The sequence below is a fragment of the Aspergillus fischeri genome, genomic scaffold, assembly GCF_000149645.3.
Source record: "Aspergillus fischeri NRRL 181 1099437636249 genomic scaffold, whole genome shotgun sequence".
Lineage (NCBI taxonomy): Eukaryota > Fungi > Ascomycota > Eurotiomycetes > Eurotiales > Aspergillaceae > Aspergillus > Aspergillus fischeri.
The window spans coordinates 4,559,595-4,583,953 of NW_001509770.1; the positions used below are offsets into that span (position 1 = coordinate 4,559,595).

Sequence of the window (24,359 nt, forward strand, 5' to 3'; positions counted from 1 at the left end):
CAAGACGATGCCGATAGGAATACCGATAAGATTGTGGCATTTGCCGGTGAATTGCGTCGTAGAGCTGGCGCACGACTGCGCGGTCCTTGCCAATGGAGTGGAACATGCTAACACGGTACTACACATTGCGACCCAGATACTAGCCACAATGACTTCCGCGCAAAATGACTTGGTGTAGGCAGAGAGCTACATGAGGGAAGTCGTTGTACGATTCTACAACGGAGATGTGGAATGTCAGACACGCGCCTCGATGCTTCTGGAAAAATATGAACGTTGGATACAGGACAAAAATGGGCCCGTGTGGGAGGCAATGAGAGCAAGGAAACAATCCAGAAGTTACAGTCAAGCCTGACGAACGAACTATCAGAAAAAAACTAGGGGTTGGTGATACCGACCGTCAAGTAGTCAGGATATTTTCTTCTTTAACCCACATCCCAGTGTGTCTGAACTTCCAGTGTATGACAAGACTTGGCTGTAGTCTTCCTCCTTGCCGTAGCCTAGATCACTTCGATCAATTTTCTGATTAGCACCACTCCAAATACGCTGTATCTCACGCATTATCAAGCAGGTTCGCAGACAAGGTGCTCATTCTCATTAGTGCTGAAGCCAAGACGCGGATCAGGCAGCAGCCATGGCATGCATATAGTTGGGAATTGCGGTGTTACTACGTATATTCGGATCAATATTGCGCATTAGATGATGCTTCTGTTAGTTAGTAGATGAAGCTTTCATATAGAAGAAAGGGTGAGACAATTGATTATTGTTATTGTAGTGGATGAAACATGTTGATGGCCTGAGGATCTATTTCAGGCTCCTTCCTTTCTGAGCGAAACGTGCCAGGCTATACCCAATGGAGACTAGTGCCTTAACGCCCAAACAAACACCACAACCCAATTAATTCCCAAATAGTCCAAAATATTGCAAACGGCCACAATCTCCGACACTAGAGTCGCGCCAAGCTGCTAGTTTCAGGCAATCTTCCCTTTTCCCCCTCGTTCTCTGGAGATTGAGAATCTCTGCAAAAGTGCAGAATGCCGGGATTCCTCTTTTCAATTCACTGACAATTCTAGCCACAACTCGGTGGTTGAAGAGAACTCGAATCAACAGTAAGTGATATATCGCTGCAGGAGATCTTATCCGAGAGAGAGGTCCACCGACGATCAGCCAGCCCGGGAACACCGGTTCATCATGCGCTCGAGCTTCAGGGACGACTAGAGAGGCATTTCGGCACAAGATCTCCGCTCTTGCAGCCCATCCGCTCGGCTGGGATCGAACGCTGCGGTGGAATAAAGATACTTGCTCCTGACTGTTTGGATCTGGACGAAGATTGGGTTCTGTTGATAGCGACACCGATGCGGCCTCTCGTTGCCATCCAGGCAATCATTTTTTTCAGCATCCTGGGGCTGCTTTATCGCTACTATGGCCACCACTCTCACTTGTCTGCCGTCACCGGGGCATACCCGGTGACGGAGATTGCCATTCCCCAGACGGTCCACCAGCTTCTCCTGTCGATGCCCGACCATCCCATCTCGCAGTTTGAACCCAGTGATCACGTGATTTCATGGCAGCAGTCCGGCTGGAAAGTCGAGTACTGGAGTGAGGAGGCCTGCCTCGAGCTGGCGCGCGAGGTGGACGCGTCAGGAACCTTTGCAGGCGCATTTGAGACGCTTCCCTATGCGGTGCTCAAATCGGACTTTTGTCGGTATCTGGTCCTGTTCGGGCGAGGAGGTGTCTACAGCGATCTTGATGTCCACCTCGTCCAGCCGCTGCCATGGACCGTTATGGGTGCTGAAGACCAGCATCATAGTCCCCCGAATGTGATTATTGGACTGGAAGGCGATGCGACCACAAAAGGTCTCCCTCGCTCGCCGCAGTTCGTCCAGTGGACTATGGCGTCGACTGCTTTGCACCCCATGTTCCGGGATCTACTTACTCGTATTGCGGAGAGGACGCCAAGTTTTGTGAAACAGGTGCACGCCTTGGAGGGTGATGCTGAGGTCAACGTTATGGACTGGACGGGGCCGAGTGTATGGACCGATACTGTCCTCGACTACTTGGGTTGCTCGGAGGAGCAAATACAAAACCTACGCGACTTGAAGGACCCTGTGAGAATTCGCGACGTGATGATCCTTCCTAAGCGATCATTTGCGGTCACACAGGGGGAAGATCACACCTCACCCGATGTGCTGGTGAAGCACTATTTTAGTGGCACATGGAAGGGTTGCAAGAACCACTGGCATGGGTGGAGCCTACCATGGCTTTGTTAGCATTCTTTGTTATTAGCGTTAGACTAGTCTGTCTGCATGACTTCAATTGTGTTAAATTGCAATGGCATTGGCAATCTTAATTTGTCTGGCTGACCGAGATAACGGCGGCGATCGCTTGTCCCGAGGTATTTCGCAGTTTCACATCTGGCCATTACTCCGTAGATTAGAAATCCGTCCTAAGTATATAAATTGACCTCGACTGATTCATTCAACGGAATCCATCTTTTCTTCAACCATTTCTTAGGGAATACTTACAATATGCTTATTGTACATCATCTCCAACGATCTCAATCCGAGCGCATTGTCTGGCTCTGCGAGGAACTGGGCATTCCCTACCAGCTCAAAACCTACCAGCGCGATGCAAAAACCCTTTTAGCACCGCCAGAATTGCAGCAGTTGTACGACTCTCACATGAATCAGCAGATTGAAGTGAAATTGACTGATCTTGTCAGACATCCCACACAAGCCGCCCCCGTCATCCAAGACGGCACCACCACCCTCGCAGAATCCGGCGCCATCGTCGAGTACATCCTGACCAAATACGCGAGTGGGAAATTGACCGTCCCTCCCACAGCAGACAACTACGCCGATTACCTGTACTTCTTACACTTTGCAAACGGATACTTCCAGCCCGCGCTGGTGGGGTATTCCACGGTCCTCCGATCGGGGATCTCCCGCGACGATCCCAGCGCGAGATTCGCACGGCGCAATTTCGAGCAGGCGTTAAGGGTCTTGGATGATCGACTGGCGAAAAATACCTGGCTGGCAGGGGAGGAGTTCACGCCGGCGGATGTGATGAATGTGTTTACTTTGACTACTGCGAGGTTGTTCTTCCCGTATAGTTTGGCGGGGTATGAGAGGATTCTGGGCTATTTGCAGAGGGTTAGCCAGCGGGAGGCGTATAAGACTGCTATCGCGAAGGGGGATCCTGGGTTAATTCCGTTGATTAGTGGTGAGAAACCTCGGCCGATCAGGTTATAGTATAGGTCTTTTCCATGATAGATTTGATGTGATGCCAACTGGCCAGTGATGCAACGCCCACTACGTCATCGGAAAGTGACGATCATATCAACAAGATAATATCTTTCAACAGAACTTCACATTCTTCAGACACCATTAGAGGTATACCTGAGTGACAATCACCACAAAATGTCCCTCAACACAGTAACCAGCGGCCTAAACAAAGGCCTACCCACTGACAGCGTCACCAAAACCGCCTCAGGAACAGTCAACGACACCACCCAAAACCTCAACAACACCACTGAAAAAGTCACCGACCAAACCATCCCAGGCGAATATCCCTCCGACGACGCCAAATATGACAAGCCAGCCCCAGACATCTCCTTCTCATCCATCTGGTCCGCCTTCAAATCCTGGCTCTTCTCCTTTTTCCCGAACGTTCTCGACCGCTTCGAAAACTGGATCAAGGGCCTGATAGCCTGGGTCCTCCCTCCTCCGCGACAAGCCAAAATGTACGAAGCGATTCTAAAACGGCCCATCGCGTCCTCGTTCATCATCTGCCAGCTCGTCTGCTGTGGGGTCCCGCTGCTTGTCTTCCTGGCGGGTGTGTTTCTCTTTGCGGCTGTTGCGGTGTTGCTCTGGGCGGTGCTCTCGTTGCTTCTGGCGGGGCCAATCCTGTTGGTTGCGAGTATGATGGGGGTGTCGCTTTGGGGATGGGGGTGGGTTTTGTATGGGTTGGTGAAGTTTATTGATCAGCATTTGCTGGGGGGGATGATTACTCGGTTTTGGTTGGCGAATAGGCAGGATCAGGATGAGGGGGAGGAGCCGGAGGGTGAGGGTGAGAAGGGTGAGAAGGATGAGGCGACAGAGAAGGTTGAGAAGAGTGAGAAGAAGAGACCGAAGAAACTGGAAGTGAAGAAGGATACTTGAGGCGGATAGTAACTACTGTCTCTTGCTTGAGGACATTCAGATGGCTGGCTAGGATTGAGCGTGGTTGTTTGATATGATCTCATGATGTACGACGATTTATGATGCTCTGCTATATAGATTGCTTATACCCGTAGCAAATTGGTAATATCTGATTCCAGTGACTATACCGAATATCCATACCCTCAACACCCAACTCCCGCGATACCAGATTTAATTCCTATAAACTGTTAGTACTATCCAATGCAGCAGAAGAGAGGACCTACAGTAAAGACAGCGTCAAATCACCATGAATCCTGGCCTTCAATTGCACCTCGATCTCCAAGTTCAAGTCTAGCCGTAACGATAGCGTATTATCCTTTGACTCTTTCTGCTGCTTCTCTGGCTGAGCTTGATTTTGTTGATCTTGTCCCATCATCATGCCATTGACATTGCTGATATTATCCATAGTACCGCCGGCGTCTCCTCTTCTCCGCCCGACTTCCCTTCCTACGCTGTCAGCTCCAAACGGCACTATGCGCTGCTCGTCGCGCCGGCGGGGCCGACGTCGTCGTTCACGATGGTTAGAGGGTTCAAATTGTTCAGCAGTTTCAGACGTTGTTTCGGATTGTTCGTCAGGATCACGCTGGGGTCGACGCGTGCGGCGGTTGCGTCGTTTAGGTTGTTCTGACTCCAGTTCGGGTTCAGGATCGGGCGAGTTCACTGATTCACTGCCTTGACGATTTTCAGTCTCTGCAGGTGTATTGTTGGCTTCTGGTGAAGCGTCATTTGGTTTATCATCATGAGCCTCATCTGCTGCATTCTTTCGCTGGCGCAGCTTGGCTGGTTTCTTCTTCTGTGGGGTAGGAGCCGTAGGCTGCCCTGTGTCTTGGGTTGAGGCAGCCATTGTGATAACTGTGGCCTGGAATGAATGTAAACAACCAAGACCTGTCAGTTGAGACGATGTTTATAAAGGTGGGGATGATCGGCACGTTTCTGGCAGTTGAGTGCGGATTCCTGAATCGGGATCGAATGTCATCACCGAGTGGGGAATGCCACCGACGTCATTAGACATTGCCCTATCAGAAGAACGGTTGATTCAACCCAAATGCTGCAGCCAATCATCGATGAGAGTAAATTTAGACAAGATGCCCGCTGTGGAGACATGCTGTCAATGACATAGATCGAATCACTAGGCACTGATAGCCCGAGTAGCCTACATCCTGTAAGATGCCAGCCAGCTACTCAACTGCACGGCAGAGTGAGGTGCGGCACAATGTGTCGACTTGGTAATATGCATTAGTCATGTGCTCGGCGGCCAGAGATCAAGCGGCGAATCCGTATCCCCCTAGCATAGCATAAATGCACCAAGGGCTAATATCGCTGTTCTGATCGAGTATTTGTGCCAGGAGCAAGGCATTACGAATGCCAAAGTGATCGCTGATATAACGGAACATGTACGAGACCCACTGTCTCTGATCGGCTGTGGCAGCCTTGGATCGAGCGGCAATATACATAGGAAACAGAAGAGTGTAGCAGTCGAGGAGCTCGGACGGCGTATGCACTTTGTTGCAGCCCTTCTGCGGGACAACGGAGAGATCTGTGTTATCTGCCTGTCCTTGGCTGCATTTTGCCCGGCAGGCATAGCTTGCATATTGTGGAACGGAGGCATATACCTCGAGCGACAGTGCTGTAATATTACTCAAGGCAGCTTCAGATGCAGCGAGCTGGTTGACTCCGTGGGTTGCGTTCAACGTCTCATAACAGTCCAGGAGATATTCGTTGAGCTGGATGCGCACCTGCCGCACAACATTCCAGGTCTGAGTGGCATGACGATCACGATAGAAGTCCATTTCCTGGCCATACACATGGGGCAAGGGGTACCGCAGAATCCGCCTTTCCGGCTGCCAGTCTGGAGGCATGTCCCGGGAGGTCGCTAAAAGGGCCTGGTCAAGATCCTGTGCGCGGGCCATGCTATCCTGAAGTGACCATCTGCCAGTGTGAACTGCATTGAGGAAAGAGGCATACTCTATCGTCAGCCCCGAGATCTTCCATTTCGGATCGTCTTTCAGGTCCAAATGACGCTCGAGATGGTCACGGAGTATGAGAACGTCACTGGAGACAGCATGCGCGCTGGCCACGCAGCTGATGATATAGTTGGTTAGAAATCGTGACATGATCCGTAGTGCACAGTGATCTTGAAAATGCTCTACTCCGGTCTTCCGAATCAAAGCGAGTGTTCCGTTGACATGGCTCGGCCAGAATTGAATGACGCTGGCTTCGGTGTGCGTGATCTTTTCGAACAGGTCCAATAGTAGAGATGCCGCGATCAGGCTATCTCTCGCAATCGGGGCAAAGCTCAAAGCCTGTTTCATCACGCGCAAAGCCAAAGCATACCGCTGACGAGCCAAGGACAGTAAAGGAGCCGAGACATGGTGATGCGCCAGAAGAGCTAAGCTCACTGCATCAATGCTCGCATTTAACCAACGAGGCGCCACTTCCATCTCACGTTCCCATCGAATCAGAAAGTCCCATCCACGGGAGCCTACAGACACGTAATGGGCGAAGAAAACCATACGGGCCTGGACGTCGATGGAGACTGATAGCGAAGCCTCTGTCAGCCGAGCAGGTTTCGACTTCAGCAGAGCCTTGCGCCGCGCGTCCTCCGTCTGATCCTCAATACGGATTGCCTGTGGGTCCCGATATCCATGGCATACCACCGCTGCACGAAGGCATGGTGTACATGAATCTAGACGGTAGTCACACTGGTCTCTGTTACATACATTCTGGGCTGCGTGTGCGAGGAAAACATACCTTCAACCGCCGAGTCCGACAGCGCTGGCAGGCCTTTGATGGACGACCGCGAAAGACCATCAGGATTAAATCATAGATAAAGAGATAGGTGTTGTTGTAGCCGATGGCAAAAAGACCAGGGATGGGGAAATGGGAGAAATGGCAGGTGTCCAAACCACGCTAAGCTATTTTGGGCAGGCATTTCGACGCCAAGTGGACCATTCTCATATGGCAGCAGAAGCCAGTAGATGATGAGAAGTGAACAAGAAGAGAGAGAGAGAGATCTTCCCCTATATAAAGGAGGTCATGGCGATGCTCAGGCTTTCTACTCTCTCCTTCTGTAAGCATTTCTCCCCGCAATCCAGTCTTTCTCAACACAATTATCATATATATATTCTCATCTTGTCCACACTTCGTTTCAACTTCTAGTCTAGTACGGCTGACTGAAATATGTCTTTCCCTTATAAGCATGCCCTGCTCATTGGAGCCACTGCTGGTATTGGTCGTGCCATGGCCGATCGACTGGTTGAAGCTGGCGTCAAGGTCACGGCTGTTGGTCGTCGCAAGGACCGCCTAGACGAGTTTGTTCAAAAACATGGAGAGCAACTGGCCAGCGCAGTTCCGTTTGACATCTCCGTGCAGGAGGATATCCCAAAGTTTGCAGCTAAGTAAGTAATGCGTACAGCCATGTGGCCCTGCTAACGGACCAGAATCATCGACTCGTACCCCGACGTGGACTGCCTTTTCCTCAACGCCGGAATTCAACTCCCCTTTGAACTCGACGACCGGGGCCAGTTCGGTTTGGAGCCATTCAACAAGCAAATGAATGTCAACTACTCTAGTCTGGTTGCGTTGACGCATGCCTTTCTACCCTTTCTGATCGAGAAAAAGAGCCCCACCAGTATCATCTTGTGAGTACCGTCCACGACTGCATGAACTGTGATTATCTGACCGAATAGCACCGGATCAAACGTGGCTATCGTCCCAGCCGCACCTATGCCAGCATATTCGGCATCAAAGGCTGCATTGAACGTGTTCACCTTGTGTCTCCGTGATCAGCTGCAGAACTCCAACGTGGCGGTGATTGAGATTTCACCCCCGGCAGTGCAGAGTATGCCATCCCTCCATCATTGACAAAGGAGATTGACTAATGTGGTAATAGCCGAGTTACACCACTATATGGGCGAGGAGATTTGCCGCAAGCTGGGCATGCCTCTGGACACCTTTACTGATCTTGCATTCAAAGGTCTCCTTGCGGGACAAGACCACATCGTGATAGGCAGTATTGGGCCTGCTGAGAGGTTCAATGCGATTGTCGACCAGAGACGCGCGGCGTTTGAGGATTTGGCCGAGACGATGAGGGCGCAGCAGAAATAATTGTATACTGCGGACACCCCTCTACAGGGTCTATGTTAAGATGTCAATGACTTCTCCACTGACTCAAGCTGTCCCTGTCGTCTTTTTTTTGGTACTGTCTATCTGGTCCAAGAACTGCTGAAACCCAAGTCGATGACGTAGATAGGAATTGAGTATTTCTTGCATATTTCGAATGATCCGGGGAATCGCCGGGATATCCACCGTTGAATACACAAATATAGTTGATGCCGCATGATCATCCCCCAGAGTCTCCGCAAATTCCCCGGCTTCTTCAATTAAGGAAGATGCCGGTGTAACCTTTCTTTCCTCGTCTCTATCGTCAAGGAGACTCAACAATTCGTCCGCCAAATGGCCCGGACAAAGTCTGGTTCCCGTCGCTGCATACTACAGGTCTACAACTTCAAATATAAGGATAGGACCAGGATCATGAGTGCAATCAAGCGCAGACAAGTATTCAAAGGTCATCATGCTTAAGCATATATTGTTAGCCACTGCAGCGGCTTTCCTAGTCTTGGACATCGTCGCTGGAGAGTCCTGCAACAGTAAAGCACCTGTTGTCGTCCATCCCACTCCTCCCGGTGTGAGCAAATACGACTCGTTCGTGGTTCAAGTGCGCTCCAATGCTCATAAGAAACAAGAGTTCACTGTGCAACCGTTCCTTGTCCAAGTGGGCGAGGCCAATACCACCAGCGGAGCGAGTATCGTGCACAATACTTCCGTCGCATACTTTGATTTCTGTGGCTCCGTCGAGGTGTCGTTGACTTACAACAATGGCCCTATACATTCCGCCGTCGTCCGTCCGCATTCATACAACATCGTTCCGAAAGTGCACGGAGACGTTATCACTTTCTCGCTCGACTCTCCCAAGAACGTGGTGATCCAGGTCAACGATAATATCTGGGACGTGCTCAACCTTCTCACCAACCCTATTGAGACTGAGGTGCCTAATCCCTCGGATCCGGGCATCATCTACTTCCACCCTGGTATCAATAATAGCACAGGGGCCACAACAAACAAATCACTACTCATCCCGCCCGGTAAAACCGTCTATGTAGCTCCTGGGGCTACCATCACGCTTCCACTAGCTTTCCACAATATCTCTGACGCCAGCATCCGTGGCCGAGGACTTCTGCTCAAAGCCCCTATTACAATCGAGTATTCGTCTCGCATTACAGTCCGCGACCTTGTCCTTATCAATACGAACATCGGTGTCGCAGTCTCATCCGATGTGACCGTGCACGGGATCCGGTCCTTCTCCATCGGCGCATGGGGCGACGGATTCGACAGCTACTGCAGCCGCAACGTGCTGGTGGACAACGTGTTCATGCGCAACTCGGACGACAATATCGCACTCTACCAGCACCGGAACAACTGGTCCGGAGACTCGAGCAACCTCACTATCCAGAATGCCGTGCTCTGGGCGGACTATGCTCACCCCATCAATATCGGAACACATGGTAATACACCCAACCCCGAGACGACGGACGGCGTCATTATCAGGAACATTGACGTGCTCGACCATCGCGAGCCGCAGATGTGGTACCAGGGATGTCTGGCTATCAATGCCGGGGACGACAACCTCATCCAGAACGTGTGGGTGGATGGGATGCGCGTCGAGAACTTCCGCGAGGGCCAGCTGATCAACCTGCGAGTCATGTATAACTCCAAGTACAATACGTCGCCAGGAAGAGGGATCCGCAATGTGTATATCAAGGGATTGCACTACGACGGTACCAATGCTAATCCGTCGCTAATGTTGGGGTATGACGGTCAGCGCAACATCACCAACGTCACCTTTGAGGATCTCGTAGTCAACGGCAAGAAGATCTTCGATGGAATGAAGAAACCGACTTGGTACTACACTGCTGACTTTGTGCCTATGTTTGCCAATGAGCATGTCCATAACCTGACTTTTACTGCGTCGTGATCAGATGTATGTAGATTGTGATCAAGACATCCTCGTTAACATCCTTCCGCTTCTCCATAGCCAATGGCTAGCGTAGATCTCTCAAGGATGCGCCATGGATAGTACTTGCATGTTATTGCATATATTCGGGTCGAAATATCCCGAGCAACTCAGAAGGAGGCGGGGTATCTGGGGATGTCTGGGGTATTAATCCATCGGAGAAAGTCCTTGGTTGAAGCTTGGCTCATCAGCGAATTCAATCAATGCCAATATGATCTTATCTACTTTGCTATGTATCTTGTCCAGCTTAATAATAGGCCATGCTGCTTCTCACTCAACCAGACCAGTGGTCAATCTCGGCTACTCACGATATCAAGGAGTCGGACTGGCAGCAGGAGTAGATCAGTACCTAGGCATGCGATATGCGGCACCCCCCTTAGGAAACCTTCGCTTCCGAGCTCCGCGGGAGCCTGTTCATAATTCCACTCTGCAGGATGCATCAGAGGTGAATATATCATGTACTCCAAGGAAACTCCAGGGCTCACTCTCTACAGTTCGGCCCCATCTGTGTTGGAACGGGCCAGAGTGCGACATCAATGAGAGCGGAGGATTGTCTCTTTATCAATGTCTTTACGCCTTCCGATGCCACCAAACATTCGAAACTGCCCGTCTGGGTGTTTATCCAGGGAGGTGCTTATGCGACAAATTCGAATGCAAACTACAACGGGACCGAGGTCGTCCAGGAGTCCGGGAACAATATCGTCTTTGTCAACTTCAATTACCGCGTGGGAGCGCTTGGATTCCTAGCGGGCGAGGAAGTTCAACGAGATGGTGACTTAAACGTCGGCTTGCTGGATCAGAGAGAGGCACTAAAGTGGGTGAAGAAGCATATTCGCCAGGTATGAAATACCGTCTATTTTATGCCTTTGGGGTTTCTGACAGGCTAGTTTGGCGGCAATCCGGACCACGTCGTTATACATGGGGCTTCGGCCGGCGGTGGCTCAGTCTCGTTTCACCTCACAGCGTATGGAGGCCGGAACGATGACCTTTTCGTGGGCGCCATTCCAGAAAGTCCCTGGTGGGCTCCTCAAGTGACCATCTCCGAGTCTGAGGTACTCTACCACCGCTTACTGCAGGCCGTGGGATGCTCGACACTCGCGTGCTTGCGCTCGGTGGATGCCTCTGCAGTCCAGAAAGCCAACTTGAACGCACCAGATCAAAGCTCAATTAGTTATCCTGCCGGACTGGGAAAGTTCTGGCCGGTCATAGACGGGGATCTTGTCCGAGATCGGCTCTACGCTTCCTTTGAGAAGGGAAAGTTCATACGGGTGCCGTTGATGGTGAGCAGCGATACAGATGAAGGGTCCTCGTTTGCATATAATGCCACCAGTCCGGCGGAGGTCTCTCTCTTCTTACGAAGTTTTTACCCTCATCTGAACTCCGAGCAATTACAGGCGATCAACGATGCATACCCTAAGATGGACCCAGTTTCGCGACATGCAGCATACTTCCCCTCAGCCTCGGCCGCCTTTGGCGATGCGACAATCGTATGTCCAGGGATCCATATCACCAGCAGCATGGCGAGATTTCTCAAAGGCGGGTCTGACAAGGTGTGGAACTACCGCTATAATGTCCAGGATCCACCGAGGATTGCTGCTGGGCTTGGTGTCACGCACACCTTCGACCTTCAGGCCATCTTCGGTCTGAATTATGGCAGTAGTGTCAGCAGTAGCATGAGGGATATAAATGCGCCGATAATTCCAGTTGTGATGTACTACTATATCAGCTTCATAAGAACATTGAACCCGAATCTGCTCAAGGCTGATAGCGCTCCATTCTGGAAGCCATGGGGGGATGGGGAAAGATTGAAAATACAAACGAATGCAACCGCCATGGAGACAATATCTGACGTCCAACGGGATCGGTGCAATTTATGGAAGCGATTGGCACCCGTGTTGGAGGTTTAACTGGCATTTACTGCACCTAACTACAAAGTATACATCAAAGTCCCATATCCCAGCTGATCGTACCCTCCACTGTTTGGTCCATAGTTTCCTCCGCCTCCTTCCGCACCAGCGTCGTCTTTCACGACCAGGTCACGATATTGCTTGGTGTACTTGACGTTCAACCGCTTCAGCACTCCGTAATGGTTGTAGAGGAGCTCCCACATGGGCCGGATATCCCCACGGCTGTTGTTGCTGATGACGGTCTGAGTAACGTCGCTGTTTGTGTAGGTCGTATAGGGCACATTGTTGCCCAGATTGTACTTGGCGACGTACTCCGCTCTGTTCAGATCAGTATGATATGCGCATGAGCAGATCATGAAGACTTACCCGGCAAGAATACGATTGTCCAAATATCCAAACAAGTCGTCGCCTTGGTTGTAAGCGGTCTGGGCAATGACTCCCAACAGAGCAAAATCCAGCATCGCATGGCCCTGGTCCCGGCCCGCTTCCTGTCCCTGACCCAGCGTCTGTCCGTCGACCTGGTACAGCTTCCAAATCATCTTTTCTATCTGGCCATTTCCAGCCCCGGTCTTGAGGTAGTTGACACCCTCGTCGTACATGGTGCGATTATCAGTTAGCACCCCGATGGACATCATCGAGGCGATATTGCACAGGTCCCAGTTCGCCCAGTAGTGGTCGATGGCGGCACCGTTGTGATGTTCCAGGAAGATGTGGTTGAGTGGATAGAAGACCTTGAGCATCATGTTCTGGAACTTGGCGATATTCTGCGCAGACCAGCCGTTGTATGTCCGCATGATCTCCGCCGCATTGGCTATCTCGTAGCCGTAGATTCCCGCAGCCAGGAACTTGTCCGATGACCCGGAGATCCCTGTCAGGGCGGAAGCCCAGGCATCGAGGATGCTGACTGCCTTGTCCGCGTAGGCCGTGTCGCCGGTCACTTTCCAGTAGATGGCTGTGACATAAGCAGCGGCAATGTCCCTGTACAGCGATGCATAGTTCTGCGAGTGAGTCCCGTCATCGCCGCGGTACACGATCGCCTGCGGACTGGGGTTGTAGCTCAGCGATCGGTACGAGCTGCTGGACAGCTTGTTCCAGCCGGTGAGCCATGGTTCCGCTTTACTGTTGACCTTGCTCGTGATTCTGGAGAAGTCGGCTGCTGTGTGGAGGAGTCCTGGATGAGCGAAGTTGCTGCGTTGCTGGACGGAGCGAGGGAGTACCAGGGCATTCGACAGTGCCAGTAGGCTAGACCAGATAGTGAACTTCATCTCCTTTTTGTTTCAGAATGTCTGCTCCGATAGTGGTCGTTCAGCTGTGCCTTGTTGACAGGTTATATAGCATGGCTGCCATACCCTCTTCCAGTCCATACTCCTACTTCGAGCTTCATAATCCACGGGTCAATTCCGGTTCTTACACCGGCTCTTCTGTTTGAGATGCACATATTGGTCCTGTCATAATCACAATTCTCTGAAATAGAAAACAGGGGTAGACAAAATTCCGGGCCCCGCGTCATCGTGAAGATTGTTTCCAGATCGGGGTTGACCTCCGTTGTAGGCTCATTAAAAGTGTGGGGTGTCGCACCCTTGCCAATTTAAACTCTAGATATCCCGTGCCTCGTGGCTTCTTATATCGGTAGATCCCTTCTCTTTGAAGGTTCGGAGAAGTGCGAGTGATGGTCCTCACCTGATACACTTAGGGTTAACGGAGTATTGGCCGGCCGTCTTCCAGTATGAAGACGATCGTCGACAGCAAGAAATGTCCCCCTTGCCAAGGTAGGACGGTGAAGACACGTCTTCACAATAGTGTCTAAAACGTATGAGATCATCTCCCTTACCAGGAGCGTGTTAGGCGGGTAGTTGGCATAGGATCATCCTCGTACGGGGTAACTCCCGGAAATGTGATGTCAAGCCCGTATCGTGCCTCATGTATGCTCTCCGTCCTATCAGTAGGGGTTAGCTGATATTAACAAAGCGGACAGGCAAATTTTCAAGAGACAGGGAGAGGTGACACCCTCTAGCCAACGTCAACAGGTACGGGAGTGTGCTGCTTCTGAATAATCGACTGCATTCTTGATCGGTCTTCTTCTCAGATTATGCTGCTTGTACACTGGTATATTCTGACGGATCAGTAGAGTCCTGAACAATTCCAGAACTCAGGTTTCACGTTGTGATGGCGGTTATTCGTGGAACAGTTGTTAGCCAATATGTATTCAATAGGTCTGTCAGGAATAGAAGCAGGGGCTACAAGTATAAGTATGATTAGTCTGCTTCAACATAGTTTATTATAATCGGCAAGGACCAGTCGCGATGTTCCCGCGTAAGACAATAGTTTGTTGTTGTAGGATCAATATCTTGCTCCAGTTGCTTACAGTGGATAAGAGTTATGGAATGCTAGGATCGCCTAACCATGGAAAACAAGAGTAATAACCATGCTTATTCTTATTTTTCTATTATGCTCTTGTCCAAGGAGGTATGAATAAGTATCAGATGCATGGGGTAATCCGACTTAAAGCTCGGCATCTCCACCATCTGTTGCTGATCACCAATGACCTCGGATATCAGCGTTCCATGACGTTATAGCGACAAGCATGCATATTCCCCTCTCTGAGTGTATTAGGTGCACAGCCTTCTGTCTGTTATAATGATGCAATGGGCCATCCCAGCCAAGATGAATAAGTGTTCTGTTTGGATCAGCTGAACCAGAGACACAGTATATTCTCAGGTATAACTATAACCCTGCCTGACTCTGAGGTCATATATCCATAATCTTACTGTTCACAAACTTATAGTCATTTATTTTAACAGGCCACATTTCGCTGCCGAACTCCGACGATGAACGATGCTATCCTGATTCGCTCTTACTATGACTCCATATTTGATGTCATGTCTCTGTTTTATGCAATCAAGATCCCCGTTGACACTCCACGTATCCACCCCCGGAATCGATCCTACAATGTGGTACCGGAAATGGAACATAATTGGCTCTTTCCACTCTTCGGGGCATCCACAATCATATGTCTCGAAGACTGACACTTAAACACAGCCGGCCACCTCCCTGGAGACAATGATTGCATTCATCCAAACATCGGGGCGCTTTGGCTGAACCTTTCATTGGAACTACCGATTCATATACTGGATATCATGTCCGCAGAGTCCGCCCCGGCAGCGGAGCAGCCGGACCACACATATGACCACGAAAAAGCGGACGAATTAGCCAGAGCAGTCAGGAAGTTTGAAGTATCCGACGAGCCAAACCAGTCACACCGCGAACATGCCTTTCAGTCCAGCCCAGACGGAAGTTTCAACAAACCCTCGAAAGAAATCCACCACGGCAAGCGCGAACTCACCGAGGACGACTGCTACGACAAGCTTGGCTTCTGCTTTCCCTGGTACAAGAAATGGACCATCCTTACCGTCATCTTCGTAGTGCAGATGTCCATGAACTTCAATACGGGCGTCTACGCCAATGCGGTCCCGGGGCTTCAGGAGGAGTTTGGTATCAGTGCCCAGGCAGCCCGAGTCGGTCAGATGATCTTCCTCGTGGCCTACGCCTTTGGCTGTGAGCTGTGGGCACCCTGGAGCGAGGAGTTTGGCCGCTGGCCCATCATGCAACTGAGTTTATTTCTGGTGAATGTCTGGCAGATTCCCTGCGCCGTGGCACCTAACTTTGGGACGATCGTTGTGTGTCGGGCGCTTGGCGGTCTCAGCTCAGCCGGTGGATCAGTGACGCTGGGCATGACGGCCGACATGTGGGAGGCTGAGGATCAAGGATACGCGGTTGCGTATGTCGTTCTCTCGTCCGTCGGTGGGTCGACCATCGGTCCCTTCTTTGGTGGCTTCATCGGCCAATACCTATCCTGGCACTGGGTTTTCTGGGTACAGTTGATCTTTGGCGGCGTCACCCAGGCAATGCATTTCTTCCTCGTCCCTGAGACGCGCGCCACGATCCTCATCGACCGCGAGGCGCGCCGCCGCCGCAAAACCGGAGACGATGTCTACGGTCCGAACGAGCTCAAGACGCCCCGGATGGATGCCAAGGATGTGCTGCGCGTCTGGCGCCGGCCCTTCGAGATGTTCCTGCGCGAGCCCATCGTGCTCTGTCTGTCCCTGCTGTCTGGATTCTCCGACGCACTCATCTTCATCTTCACCGAGTCATTCGGCCTCGTTTTCGAACAGTGGGGTTTCAGCACCCTCGCCGTCGGCATGACATTTGGCGCTATCCTGATCGGTTACGTGATTGCCTACGTGATCTTCATACCGGATATCTGGCGCCAGCGCCGGGTCCGCAAGATGCACGGCCCCGCCGCCCGGCTACCAGAGCGTCGCCTCCTCCTTCTCCTATTCATCGCTCCCCTGGAACCAATCGGACTGCTGGGCTTCGCCTGGACCTCGATGGGGCCGGCTTACACGCCCTGGATTGCTCCGTGCATCTTCGCCTGCCTGATCGCCATGGCCAACTACGGTATCTACATGGCCACGATCGACTACATGGTCGCCGCGTACGGGCCGTACTCCGCCTCTGCGACGGGAGGGAACGGCTTCGCGCGGGACTTGCTAGCGGGCATTGCAACCATGTATGCTACCCCTATGTATGAGAATATCGGGGGGAGGTTCCATCTGCAGTGGGCGAGTACTCTGCTTGGATGCGCCGGTGTTCTTGTGCTTATCCCGTTGTATATCTTCTACTGGAAGGGCCCGATTATTCGGGAGAGAAGCAAGTTTGCGCAGACGCTGGAGGCGGATAGGCAGCGGCATATGAGTCGGCGGGCGAGTTATTTGTCGGGGAAGCAGAAGCCGTATAATGTTTGATTATCAGTGTGTATATTACGATGATCAATAGACATTTGAAGTCGAGTCGGTAGAACTTGTATTGTGTCGAGTGATATTTAAAATCAACAGGCAACCATGCAGCCCATCCTAAGTCGTCCTAATAAACATACTACACGACATTAGCTTCCATGGACCCATGAAGTAGCAGTGCGAGAACGTACCCTAAAATCCGGATTCTCTTTGTCCGTCAGATCCAAGAAGGCGTTCGAGTGCTCAATCTTCTCGTCTACCGACGACTCAGATGGTGAGGTCTGCCCGGCTGCCGCGGCAGCGCTTCTCTTCTTCCGATTACGTGCCATAAGGACAGTCCGCAGGCTCAGGAGGATGATATTGAAGAGTGCGTACAGGCAGAAATGGGCAGTCAGGCCTTTGTGGTATCTGGGGGCGTCGTCAGACCGGAAGATCTGTTATATTCGGCATGTTAGTCATTGCCACTGGACGGGATGATAGGCTGACCTGAGGTGCGGCGGCGTTGCTGGCGGACCAGGCGATGAAGGTCACTGCCAGGACTGTGGACTTTTTGGTCTGTCCAGCTACGTTTCTCGAGATGAGGGAGAAGAGGAGGTTGCCTTCGGCGAGAATGAACTGTGTGCAATAGAATGCGATGAGTAGACCGGCGCGGGTCTTCGGCGTGGGAGGGATAGTGAAGATGATGGCCGTTCCGATAATGGCGGGTCTACACAGTTAGATTGGGTGAAGTTCCGGGAGCACAACTTACATAGTCCACAGATGCATGATAAGAATAGTCTGTTTGGTCCAGGTCGCCAGGGACGCACCGCCGACCATCACAGCGATAGTGACACCACCCTGTGCGATGTTGAGCAGCTGCGTCTGCAAAGTGGTAAAGCCAAAACTCTTGATGATGATGTTGGAGAAGACACCTAGTCCGCCGATGATCAAGCAGCTGGTCATCTGCAATAGAGCATAAAGCCAGACGGCAGGGTCTCTGAGCACCTCAAGCACTTGGTACTTCTTGAACACTCTGTTCTGAATACCAGTCTCATTGGCGCGCACTCGCTCGACCATCAGTCGCTTGTCCTCCTCGCTCCAGCACTTGGCCTTCATCGGGCTATCGGGCAGATACCAGCCCATGAAGAAGGCCCAGGCACAGGTGGCTACTCCGAGCACAAGAAACAGAAGCTGCCAGGATTTGATGGAGTGGCCTCTGTAGTGTTCGACACCGTAGGCGAGCAGACCACCGATCTATTACTGTTAGACGATACTTCAACCGAGTATAGGAACGAACCATAAGCTGCACACCCATCACTACAGTATGTCAGTTAAGCCTTAAGTTATAGACCTGGGAGAACATACTGCAATACCACAGACTGGTGAGAATAGTCTGTTCCGATCTCGTGTACCACATTGATGTCATAAGGATGAAGCATGGCTGAACACAGGATTCAAAGACACTACTCCTGTCAGCGGGCGCGTATTATGACCAGGTCAATAGCCTACCCAAGAAGGAATCGAACTACCATCAAACCAGGAAAGTTCGTCGCCGCAGCGCTACACTGCACCGAATAAGCCTCGAAATCACGGACCGTTGACGGAACCACTTACAGCAATCACAATACCCCAGAGGAACACACTGAAGCATAGTCAGTTCCCGTCATCATTCTAATCAGGTCAACAAACGTACTTGCTCGCAATGTATTTGCCCACAGGCAGCTTCTGCAAGAGAAAATTGGTCGGGTACTCCCCTGCCAACACACCAATGTACAGAATCGTTCCAAGCCAACTATACTCATTTCCAACAAGACGTGCGTCTGTCTGGATTCCCATAATGGAAGCGAAGCCAAGTGTGCCCTTGTCGAGTGCTTGACAGAAATACGTCTGCAGTCGTCAGATCTGAGCATCTCCAGCGTGATTGTAGACATACCGCAAGCATGCACACCAGCACACGGCGGTTGATCATCCAGAACAATCGCCGGTTAGTCGCCTTATCGACGTGAATGGCGGTTGAATTCGCGTACGCTGCTGTCTCCTGGTCCAGCTCTCCATGGTGGAAGGGCTTCACAGGAGTAACCGTCTCCTGCTCTTCGGCCTTGGAGGCTTTACCTTCGATGTCAGGCATGGTCAATGTTTGGATAAGTGGCTCAGTATATCTGAGTGGATGCGACTTGAGCTAGGTGTGCGACTTCGTGTCGATCCGCGGCAGACATCCTATATACCCAGTGTACGATCACGGACAAGAGTCTAGTAGTCAATGATCTGGGGTTGTGGAGGCCCCGGTGTGGAGTCCGATGGTTCCCGCAGAACAACTCAGTTCATCGATAGGGATAGCAGCAGGGTTCACATAGAGATTAACCGGGGAAGCCCCGTTATTCTCTCCGGAGTCTTGCTGGAAAGTCACAAACTTTTCTTAATGCGGGGCAGGCACCATCGAGGGATCGCTCCTTAGCGCGCAAAGATGAAGCTGGCGGAGAATGGCCGGTACTTGGCCCGCGGAGCCCTATGATCATACCAACCTGATGAACCAGATGGATACTGACAACAGAAGTCGGCATGCTCTCCGTGTCGTGGGGCATCTGGCTGGATCGATGTTGTATTCTTGTTTACGTATTTCGGTCTTACATGGTTTGTCATGGAGTTGGCTCTACCAGGGTTGACTATGGAGAAAGATTGAAAACGCAGGAGAATTTCCTATCTCCATCACTTTCGTACTTCAAGTCTTCACTTTCGAGTAGGAATACAGGCTGCGATACTGGAGGCTCTGGCGAAGGTACCCGACAATATGGATGTATGCTTCTCGGTTCCAGTTTTCAACGGTGAAACACTTTGGTTGTACTGACTGCTCTATTAAGGAACCTGCACCAAAGAGACTCAAGAGCGAATCGAAACACAAGCAGAATGGAACATGTGCGGAGACCAGTGGTATCCCACAGTGGGTGATTCACGCACTCTTTTCTGAATCGGTGGCAGCAAAATTGTGGAATGTGGCCAGCAGAGCTTTGGGAAAGGTGCTTATACATATCGAGACAAAGGGACTATGCTGACACCGTCTAGATTGAACCTCCCACCTTCTTTCCCGAGTACACAGGCAAAGATGGAGCCACATACGTTTATCGACACCTGAGCTTCTGGACGTCTGGCTTCTTTCCCGGATCCCTGTACCTGCTGCTCGAGCGCCAGACCAAGAACAGCAGCAGCACAGAGCCACGTACTCCCCATCCTCTCCTTTTGCAACACCTCTGCCAGTGGTGGACCGTCAACCTGCATCAGAACGCCACCCTTAACACAACACATGACCTTGGCTTCATGATTGCGCCCTGGGCCATCAAAGCGTGGGAGCTACATGGGGACGCGAGGGCGTTTAGCAGTCTGGTGACAGCAGCAAATACTCTTGCCAGTCGCTTCTGTCCCAAAATCCAGTCTATCCGCAGCTGGGACACCTGTGTGACCAAGCAGTATTCATACACAGATCCTTCCAAGGACTTCCTTGTCATCATCGACAACATGCTGAACCTCGATATGCTGTTCTGGGTCGCCAAAGAGACTGGCAATCGGCACCTGTATGACGTTGCACAGGCACACGCTCGCACAACGCAAAAGCACCATATTCGGGCCAACCACTCCACATACCACGTGGTGAACTTCGACCAAGACACGTGCACGCCCAAGGAGAAGTTGACGAACCAAGGCTACAGCGACGAGAGTTGCTGGGCCAGAGGGCAGGCGTGGGGTATCCTCGGGTTCGCGCAGACATTCCAGTGGACCGGCGATCCATCGTTCCTGCAGACGTCGCGACAGCTCGCCGATTTCTTCATTGAGAACCTGCCTGGCGATGGTGTGCCGTACTGGGACTTTGATGCACCCGTCACGAGTGACTCGCCGAGAGATACGTCCGCTGCAATGATCGCATCGTGCGGAATGCTTTTGATCTACAGAGCCCTTAGGGCGCAGGGCAAATACGGAGAATCAGAGCATTATCTCTTTGCTGTCAGGCGCATTGTGGAAGGGACGCTGACCAAGTTTCTGAATCCTCCGACCTTCAAATTCATTGTCCAGCCCTCCAATCGGGGTATCGAGACATACGAGGATGGCCTGCCCTGCGATCACGAGGAGAAGCCGGAACCTGGATTTTTGGCTGTGAGCGAGTCTGTTGCGACAAATGGGATAAATGGCAAAGGGGTAAATGGTACTGAGAGCAAGAAGCCAGTAGCAGAGACGATCCTCACCGGTGCCACGATCAACAACTACGAGTTTGCCCCCAGAAGATGGGCCAACCACGGTCTAGTCTATGCGGATTATTATTTCATGCTTCTGGGGAACATGTTGCTTGAGTTGGGCTTGGTGCCTTCGTTGCCATAGATACATAATCGGGTTGATTGACCGACTTCTACTTTCTGTAGCTGACGTGTCGGCTATCTAGAGACAGACTTTGTTCAACGTTCCATTACCAATGCAGGGATTAGCATTAGATCTCTCGTCCTGAACCCTAGTAGGCCGTGGTAGATTGCCGACTGGAGTTGAAATTCATCGGATGTTGCCCGGTACTGCGCCGTTGGAAGAGATGTGTTCACCGTTCATGGAAGGATTCCCGTAGCGACTTATTCGGTGCCCTGGACTGGATGGTAAGTCCACGAAACGACTTGCATAATCAGGATTCGGGTTATTATTACAATCGTTATACGACTGGGCCACCGGGTCCCACAGCGGTTGGGCATGTAATGTTTCTACAGGCGGAGCGGGATACAGAGACGGGACATGGTGCTTGCGCAGGAGAGCCGGGTCGAGCATATGTGCTTCCGACATCGATGCATACTGTGGCTGCAGCGAGAGAGGAAGTGGCGGAAAGGCGAGGCTGAGAGCGTTATAGAGCGAGCCGTTTGGAGAGGGCCCATTCTGCATAGGGTCACGGTTGCTCCAATCGCCTGCATAAGTCGGAAGATTTGGGCTTGCTGAGGGACCGGAGCCGTCGAACGAGCCACGTTGAAGATTTGTCCGAGATTGCGAATCGACAGGCCCCTCGTTGCCGTCCGAGTTTTGCTCCGGCACTGGATCCGCTCGCTCTGTGGAGTCCGAATATACAGTTCGCCGGATATCCAGGCTGGCCCGACCGGACGCATGCTTACGTGCGTTGAGTAGCCTTTTTGCGAACACGGATGCCAGATTTTCCAGGCCAGGTGTGTTCGGGCCGGCCCATCTTCGAGAAATCTCCCAGAGACTGGCGACAATGCTGTCCAGTTGATCAGGAATTGGGGTTTTGGTGTATGTGGAATGGGTCAAAAGCATGCGACCGGCGATAAAAAGGCAGAACGAGAATTGCGGATTGGTGAGTATAGGTGAGTGATGAAGGAATTGTTGGCCGATGGTGGCAATCTCCGCTGCAGCCTCGATGCAGGTCTCCGCAGAGGCAACGGATGGGAGTCGCACAGGACACTGTTTCCAGTGCGAGGGCGGATATGCGATGCTCTGATGAAGGAGAATAACCGCGGTGTTGTGGGTCATATGTGCCAGGGTGAGGTTCGGATCCATCACTCCGTCCTCATTCAAGACCGATGCGGTTCGCCATTTCGGTGGCAGGAAAAGCTTCCATTGCACGAGGCGCAGATCGAGCTCCTTGAACTTCATCAGCCATAGCTGTGCCTTTTGCGCGTTCTGGAGGTTCAAGGCGTGCTGCAGAAAGAAGTTAATGACGAGGGTAAGCGACTCGGTCGCCTCGATGCAATATGCGAATCCCCCGATCGCATCCTGGTCCGGGTCGCCCTTGGCAGGGTCATTGTCGACGAGATTCGGACTGCTGCTGCTCAAAGTGCTTTTGTCAGAGATGCCAAAGAATGGTGCGCGCACCTCGTATTCCTTTTCCCAGAGAGCACCTTCGCAGGGCAGTCGACGCTTGACATCGGCACTGGTGAGACTGAGATTCCATCCCGTCGACACGCTACAAAATCGGTCCATCAGAAAGACAGTCCAAAATACTCTCCGTCGCTCCTCAGCCTGCCACCAGAATTTGGAGGTTTTGAGGAAGACCATGCGCTGGATGAGGAACTCGCCCTCCTCGGATCCCCGATCACCCTGCCACTCTTCTACACTAAGCTGAAGTTGTTCAACTGTGCGAGTCATACTACCAACAATCGACCACGCTGATGGCCCGCGGCCACTGCCAATCTATTTTCGTCAGCGAATCTTGTTGGAGAGCTGGCGATATCACCTACAGTATCAAAAGCAATAATAACCAGGGCCTGCAGATTCTCGACCGAGAAGGACTCCATACTGTTAAGAATGACCTTTTGTCGACTGGCAACGGCCATTTCCCTGCGAACCTCGTTGGTGCCGGCGCCAGGGTGATGGCTGAAGCGGATGCAGGTCGCCACGATAGCATGCAAAATATGGATCGCTTTGTCCCAACCTTCGGTGGTCTGTATCTGCTCCCGGAATTTTCTCACGTGTAGAATGGGTATCCAATGGTGGACATTTGCAAAGTAGAACTCCACCAGATCGTTCATCACTTCTCGAGAGGGCAGGCCATGCGCGCTGAGATGAGCCGACGAAGAATGACCCGGCGGAGTTGGTCGCTCGGTCGCGCTGGATTGAGACTCGAGCTTTCTGCGTTTCACTGGAGGCGCGTCTCGCTCAATGCAGTCATCTTGGGCGTGGTCAACTACCGAACGAAGGGACCCTTCATTATCCTCTGCCAGCTGCAGTAGAGTGTCCTTGACACGATCACGGACTTGATCTAGGCCAATCCTCTCGAAGTCTCTGCCGTTCTGCTGAACATCGTCTGCTGAGTTGCTGACCGTATCCCAAAGCTTTTGCCACAGAATCCCCTGACCGATGAACATGTTCTCCAGCGCCTCCACCCGACGTTGCAGCTGTTCAACCGCCCCGGCTCGGAGGCCCGGTTTCAGGCGGCCGTTGTCGTAGAGACAGATTACATTGAAGCGGACGCATTGTGAGCATGGCTGCTCCCGGTCGCATTTGGCTTTTTTGCGCCGACAGGATTGACATGCAGGGATCTTGTCCTTGTTACAGTCCAGCTGGTCCAGATCCGGCGGGGGTGCTGTTGACCTTGGGGACATTGTGGCAGAGGGACGGAGTCTCAATGTAAACTCATGATGATTGTCATGAATTGCGAGAAAGAGACTCTGTAAATTCTCCAGGGACCATCAAATATTTTTTTCGGGATTTCCTGGCGCCCATCAAGTTGTGCAGGAACCAGCTGCCACACCCCATGGGGTAATCGACGCTCGATCAAGCTGTCACTAAACTAGTCGACGACGCCTCGTGTCCTTGCGCCTGATGATGGCATACCAAGGTTTTCCCCGCACTTGTCGATAAAGTAGTCACTCGACCAGTCTCCATTTGCTGGCAAGGCAGTGGGGACGACCAGGGGTGGATCGTTGATGGATGG

At 51.8% G+C, this 24,359-nt stretch overlaps 12 protein-coding genes across 12 annotated transcripts; 7 read left to right on the plus strand and 5 right to left on the minus strand.

Annotated features, from left to right (window-relative positions):
• Positions 1-1,352: 1,352 nt before the first annotated feature.
• Positions 1,353-3,248, plus strand: NFIA_023240 (putative alpha-1,6-mannosyltransferase subunit (Hoc1); the record flags this gene model as incomplete). The annotated part of the gene is made up of 2 exons (XM_001265509.1): positions 1,353-2,262; positions 2,512-3,248. 2 exons carry the CDS (start codon positions 1,353-1,355, stop codon positions 3,246-3,248), a joined length of 1,647 nt encoding a protein of 548 aa, XP_001265510.1.
• Positions 3,249-3,416: 168 nt separating this feature from the next.
• Positions 3,417-4,157, plus strand: NFIA_023250 (seipin co-factor family protein; the record flags this gene model as incomplete). The annotated part of the gene is made up of 1 exon (XM_001265510.1): positions 3,417-4,157. One exon carries the CDS (start codon positions 3,417-3,419, stop codon positions 4,155-4,157), a length of 741 nt encoding a protein of 246 aa, XP_001265511.1.
• Positions 4,158-4,367: 210 nt separating this feature from the next.
• On the minus strand, positions 4,368-5,040 carry NFIA_023260 (uncharacterized protein; the record flags this gene model as incomplete). Its single annotated transcript, XM_001265511.1, has 2 exons — positions 4,368-4,374; positions 4,421-5,040. 2 exons carry the CDS (start codon positions 5,038-5,040, stop codon positions 4,368-4,370), a joined length of 627 nt encoding a protein of 208 aa, XP_001265512.1.
• A 418-nt stretch (positions 5,041-5,458) lies between these two features.
• NFIA_023270 (uncharacterized protein) lies at positions 5,459-7,007 on the minus strand (the record flags this gene model as incomplete). The annotated part of the gene is made up of 2 exons (XM_001265512.1): positions 5,459-6,823; positions 6,948-7,007. The coding sequence occupies 2 exons, from the start codon at positions 7,005-7,007 to the stop codon at positions 5,459-5,461; spliced, it is 1,425 nt and encodes a 474-aa protein (XP_001265513.1).
• A 369-nt stretch (positions 7,008-7,376) lies between these two features.
• Positions 7,377-8,303, plus strand: NFIA_023280 (oxidoreductase, short-chain dehydrogenase/reductase family; the record flags this gene model as incomplete). Its single annotated transcript, XM_001265513.1, has 4 exons — positions 7,377-7,594; positions 7,637-7,837; positions 7,886-8,037; positions 8,089-8,303. The coding sequence occupies 4 exons, from the start codon at positions 7,377-7,379 to the stop codon at positions 8,301-8,303; spliced, it is 786 nt and encodes a 261-aa protein (XP_001265514.1).
• A 466-nt stretch (positions 8,304-8,769) lies between these two features.
• On the plus strand, positions 8,770-10,230 carry NFIA_023290 (putative endo-polygalacturonase; the record flags this gene model as incomplete). Its single annotated transcript, XM_001265514.1, has 1 exon — positions 8,770-10,230. The coding sequence occupies one exon, from the start codon at positions 8,770-8,772 to the stop codon at positions 10,228-10,230; it is 1,461 nt and encodes a 486-aa protein (XP_001265515.1).
• Positions 10,231-10,624: 394 nt separating this feature from the next.
• On the plus strand, positions 10,625-12,176 carry NFIA_023300 (putative carboxylesterase; the record flags this gene model as incomplete). The annotated part of the gene is made up of 3 exons (XM_001265515.1): positions 10,625-10,714; positions 10,764-11,108; positions 11,157-12,176. 3 exons carry the CDS (start codon positions 10,625-10,627, stop codon positions 12,174-12,176), a joined length of 1,455 nt encoding a protein of 484 aa, XP_001265516.1.
• Positions 12,177-12,196: 20 nt separating this feature from the next.
• On the minus strand, positions 12,197-13,441 carry NFIA_023310 (putative GPI anchored protein; the record flags this gene model as incomplete). Its single annotated transcript, XM_001265516.1, has 2 exons — positions 12,197-12,494; positions 12,543-13,441. The coding sequence occupies 2 exons, from the start codon at positions 13,439-13,441 to the stop codon at positions 12,197-12,199; spliced, it is 1,197 nt and encodes a 398-aa protein (XP_001265517.1).
• A 1,872-nt stretch (positions 13,442-15,313) lies between these two features.
• On the plus strand, positions 15,314-16,981 carry NFIA_023320 (putative MFS transporter; the record flags this gene model as incomplete). The annotated part of the gene is made up of 1 exon (XM_001265517.1): positions 15,314-16,981. One exon carries the CDS (start codon positions 15,314-15,316, stop codon positions 16,979-16,981), a length of 1,668 nt encoding a protein of 555 aa, XP_001265518.1.
• A 140-nt stretch (positions 16,982-17,121) lies between these two features.
• Positions 17,122-19,079, minus strand: NFIA_023330 (putative MFS transporter; the record flags this gene model as incomplete). The annotated part of the gene is made up of 9 exons (XM_001265518.1): positions 17,122-17,406; positions 17,459-17,678; positions 17,721-18,205; positions 18,249-18,268; positions 18,317-18,414; positions 18,461-18,516; positions 18,566-18,593; positions 18,645-18,838; positions 18,885-19,079. 9 exons carry the CDS (start codon positions 19,077-19,079, stop codon positions 17,122-17,124), a joined length of 1,581 nt encoding a protein of 526 aa, XP_001265519.1.
• Positions 19,080-19,739: 660 nt separating this feature from the next.
• NFIA_023340 (glycoside hydrolase family 88 protein) lies at positions 19,740-21,316 on the plus strand (the record flags this gene model as incomplete). Its single annotated transcript, XM_001265519.1, has 3 exons — positions 19,740-19,745; positions 19,810-19,965; positions 20,012-21,316. 3 exons carry the CDS (start codon positions 19,740-19,742, stop codon positions 21,314-21,316), a joined length of 1,467 nt encoding a protein of 488 aa, XP_001265520.1.
• Positions 21,317-21,481: 165 nt separating this feature from the next.
• NFIA_023350 (putative C6 transcription factor) lies at positions 21,482-24,027 on the minus strand (the record flags this gene model as incomplete). Its single annotated transcript, XM_001265520.1, has 2 exons — positions 21,482-23,116; positions 23,164-24,027. The coding sequence occupies 2 exons, from the start codon at positions 24,025-24,027 to the stop codon at positions 21,482-21,484; spliced, it is 2,499 nt and encodes an 832-aa protein (XP_001265521.1).
• Between the last annotated feature and the right edge of the window lie 332 nt (positions 24,028-24,359).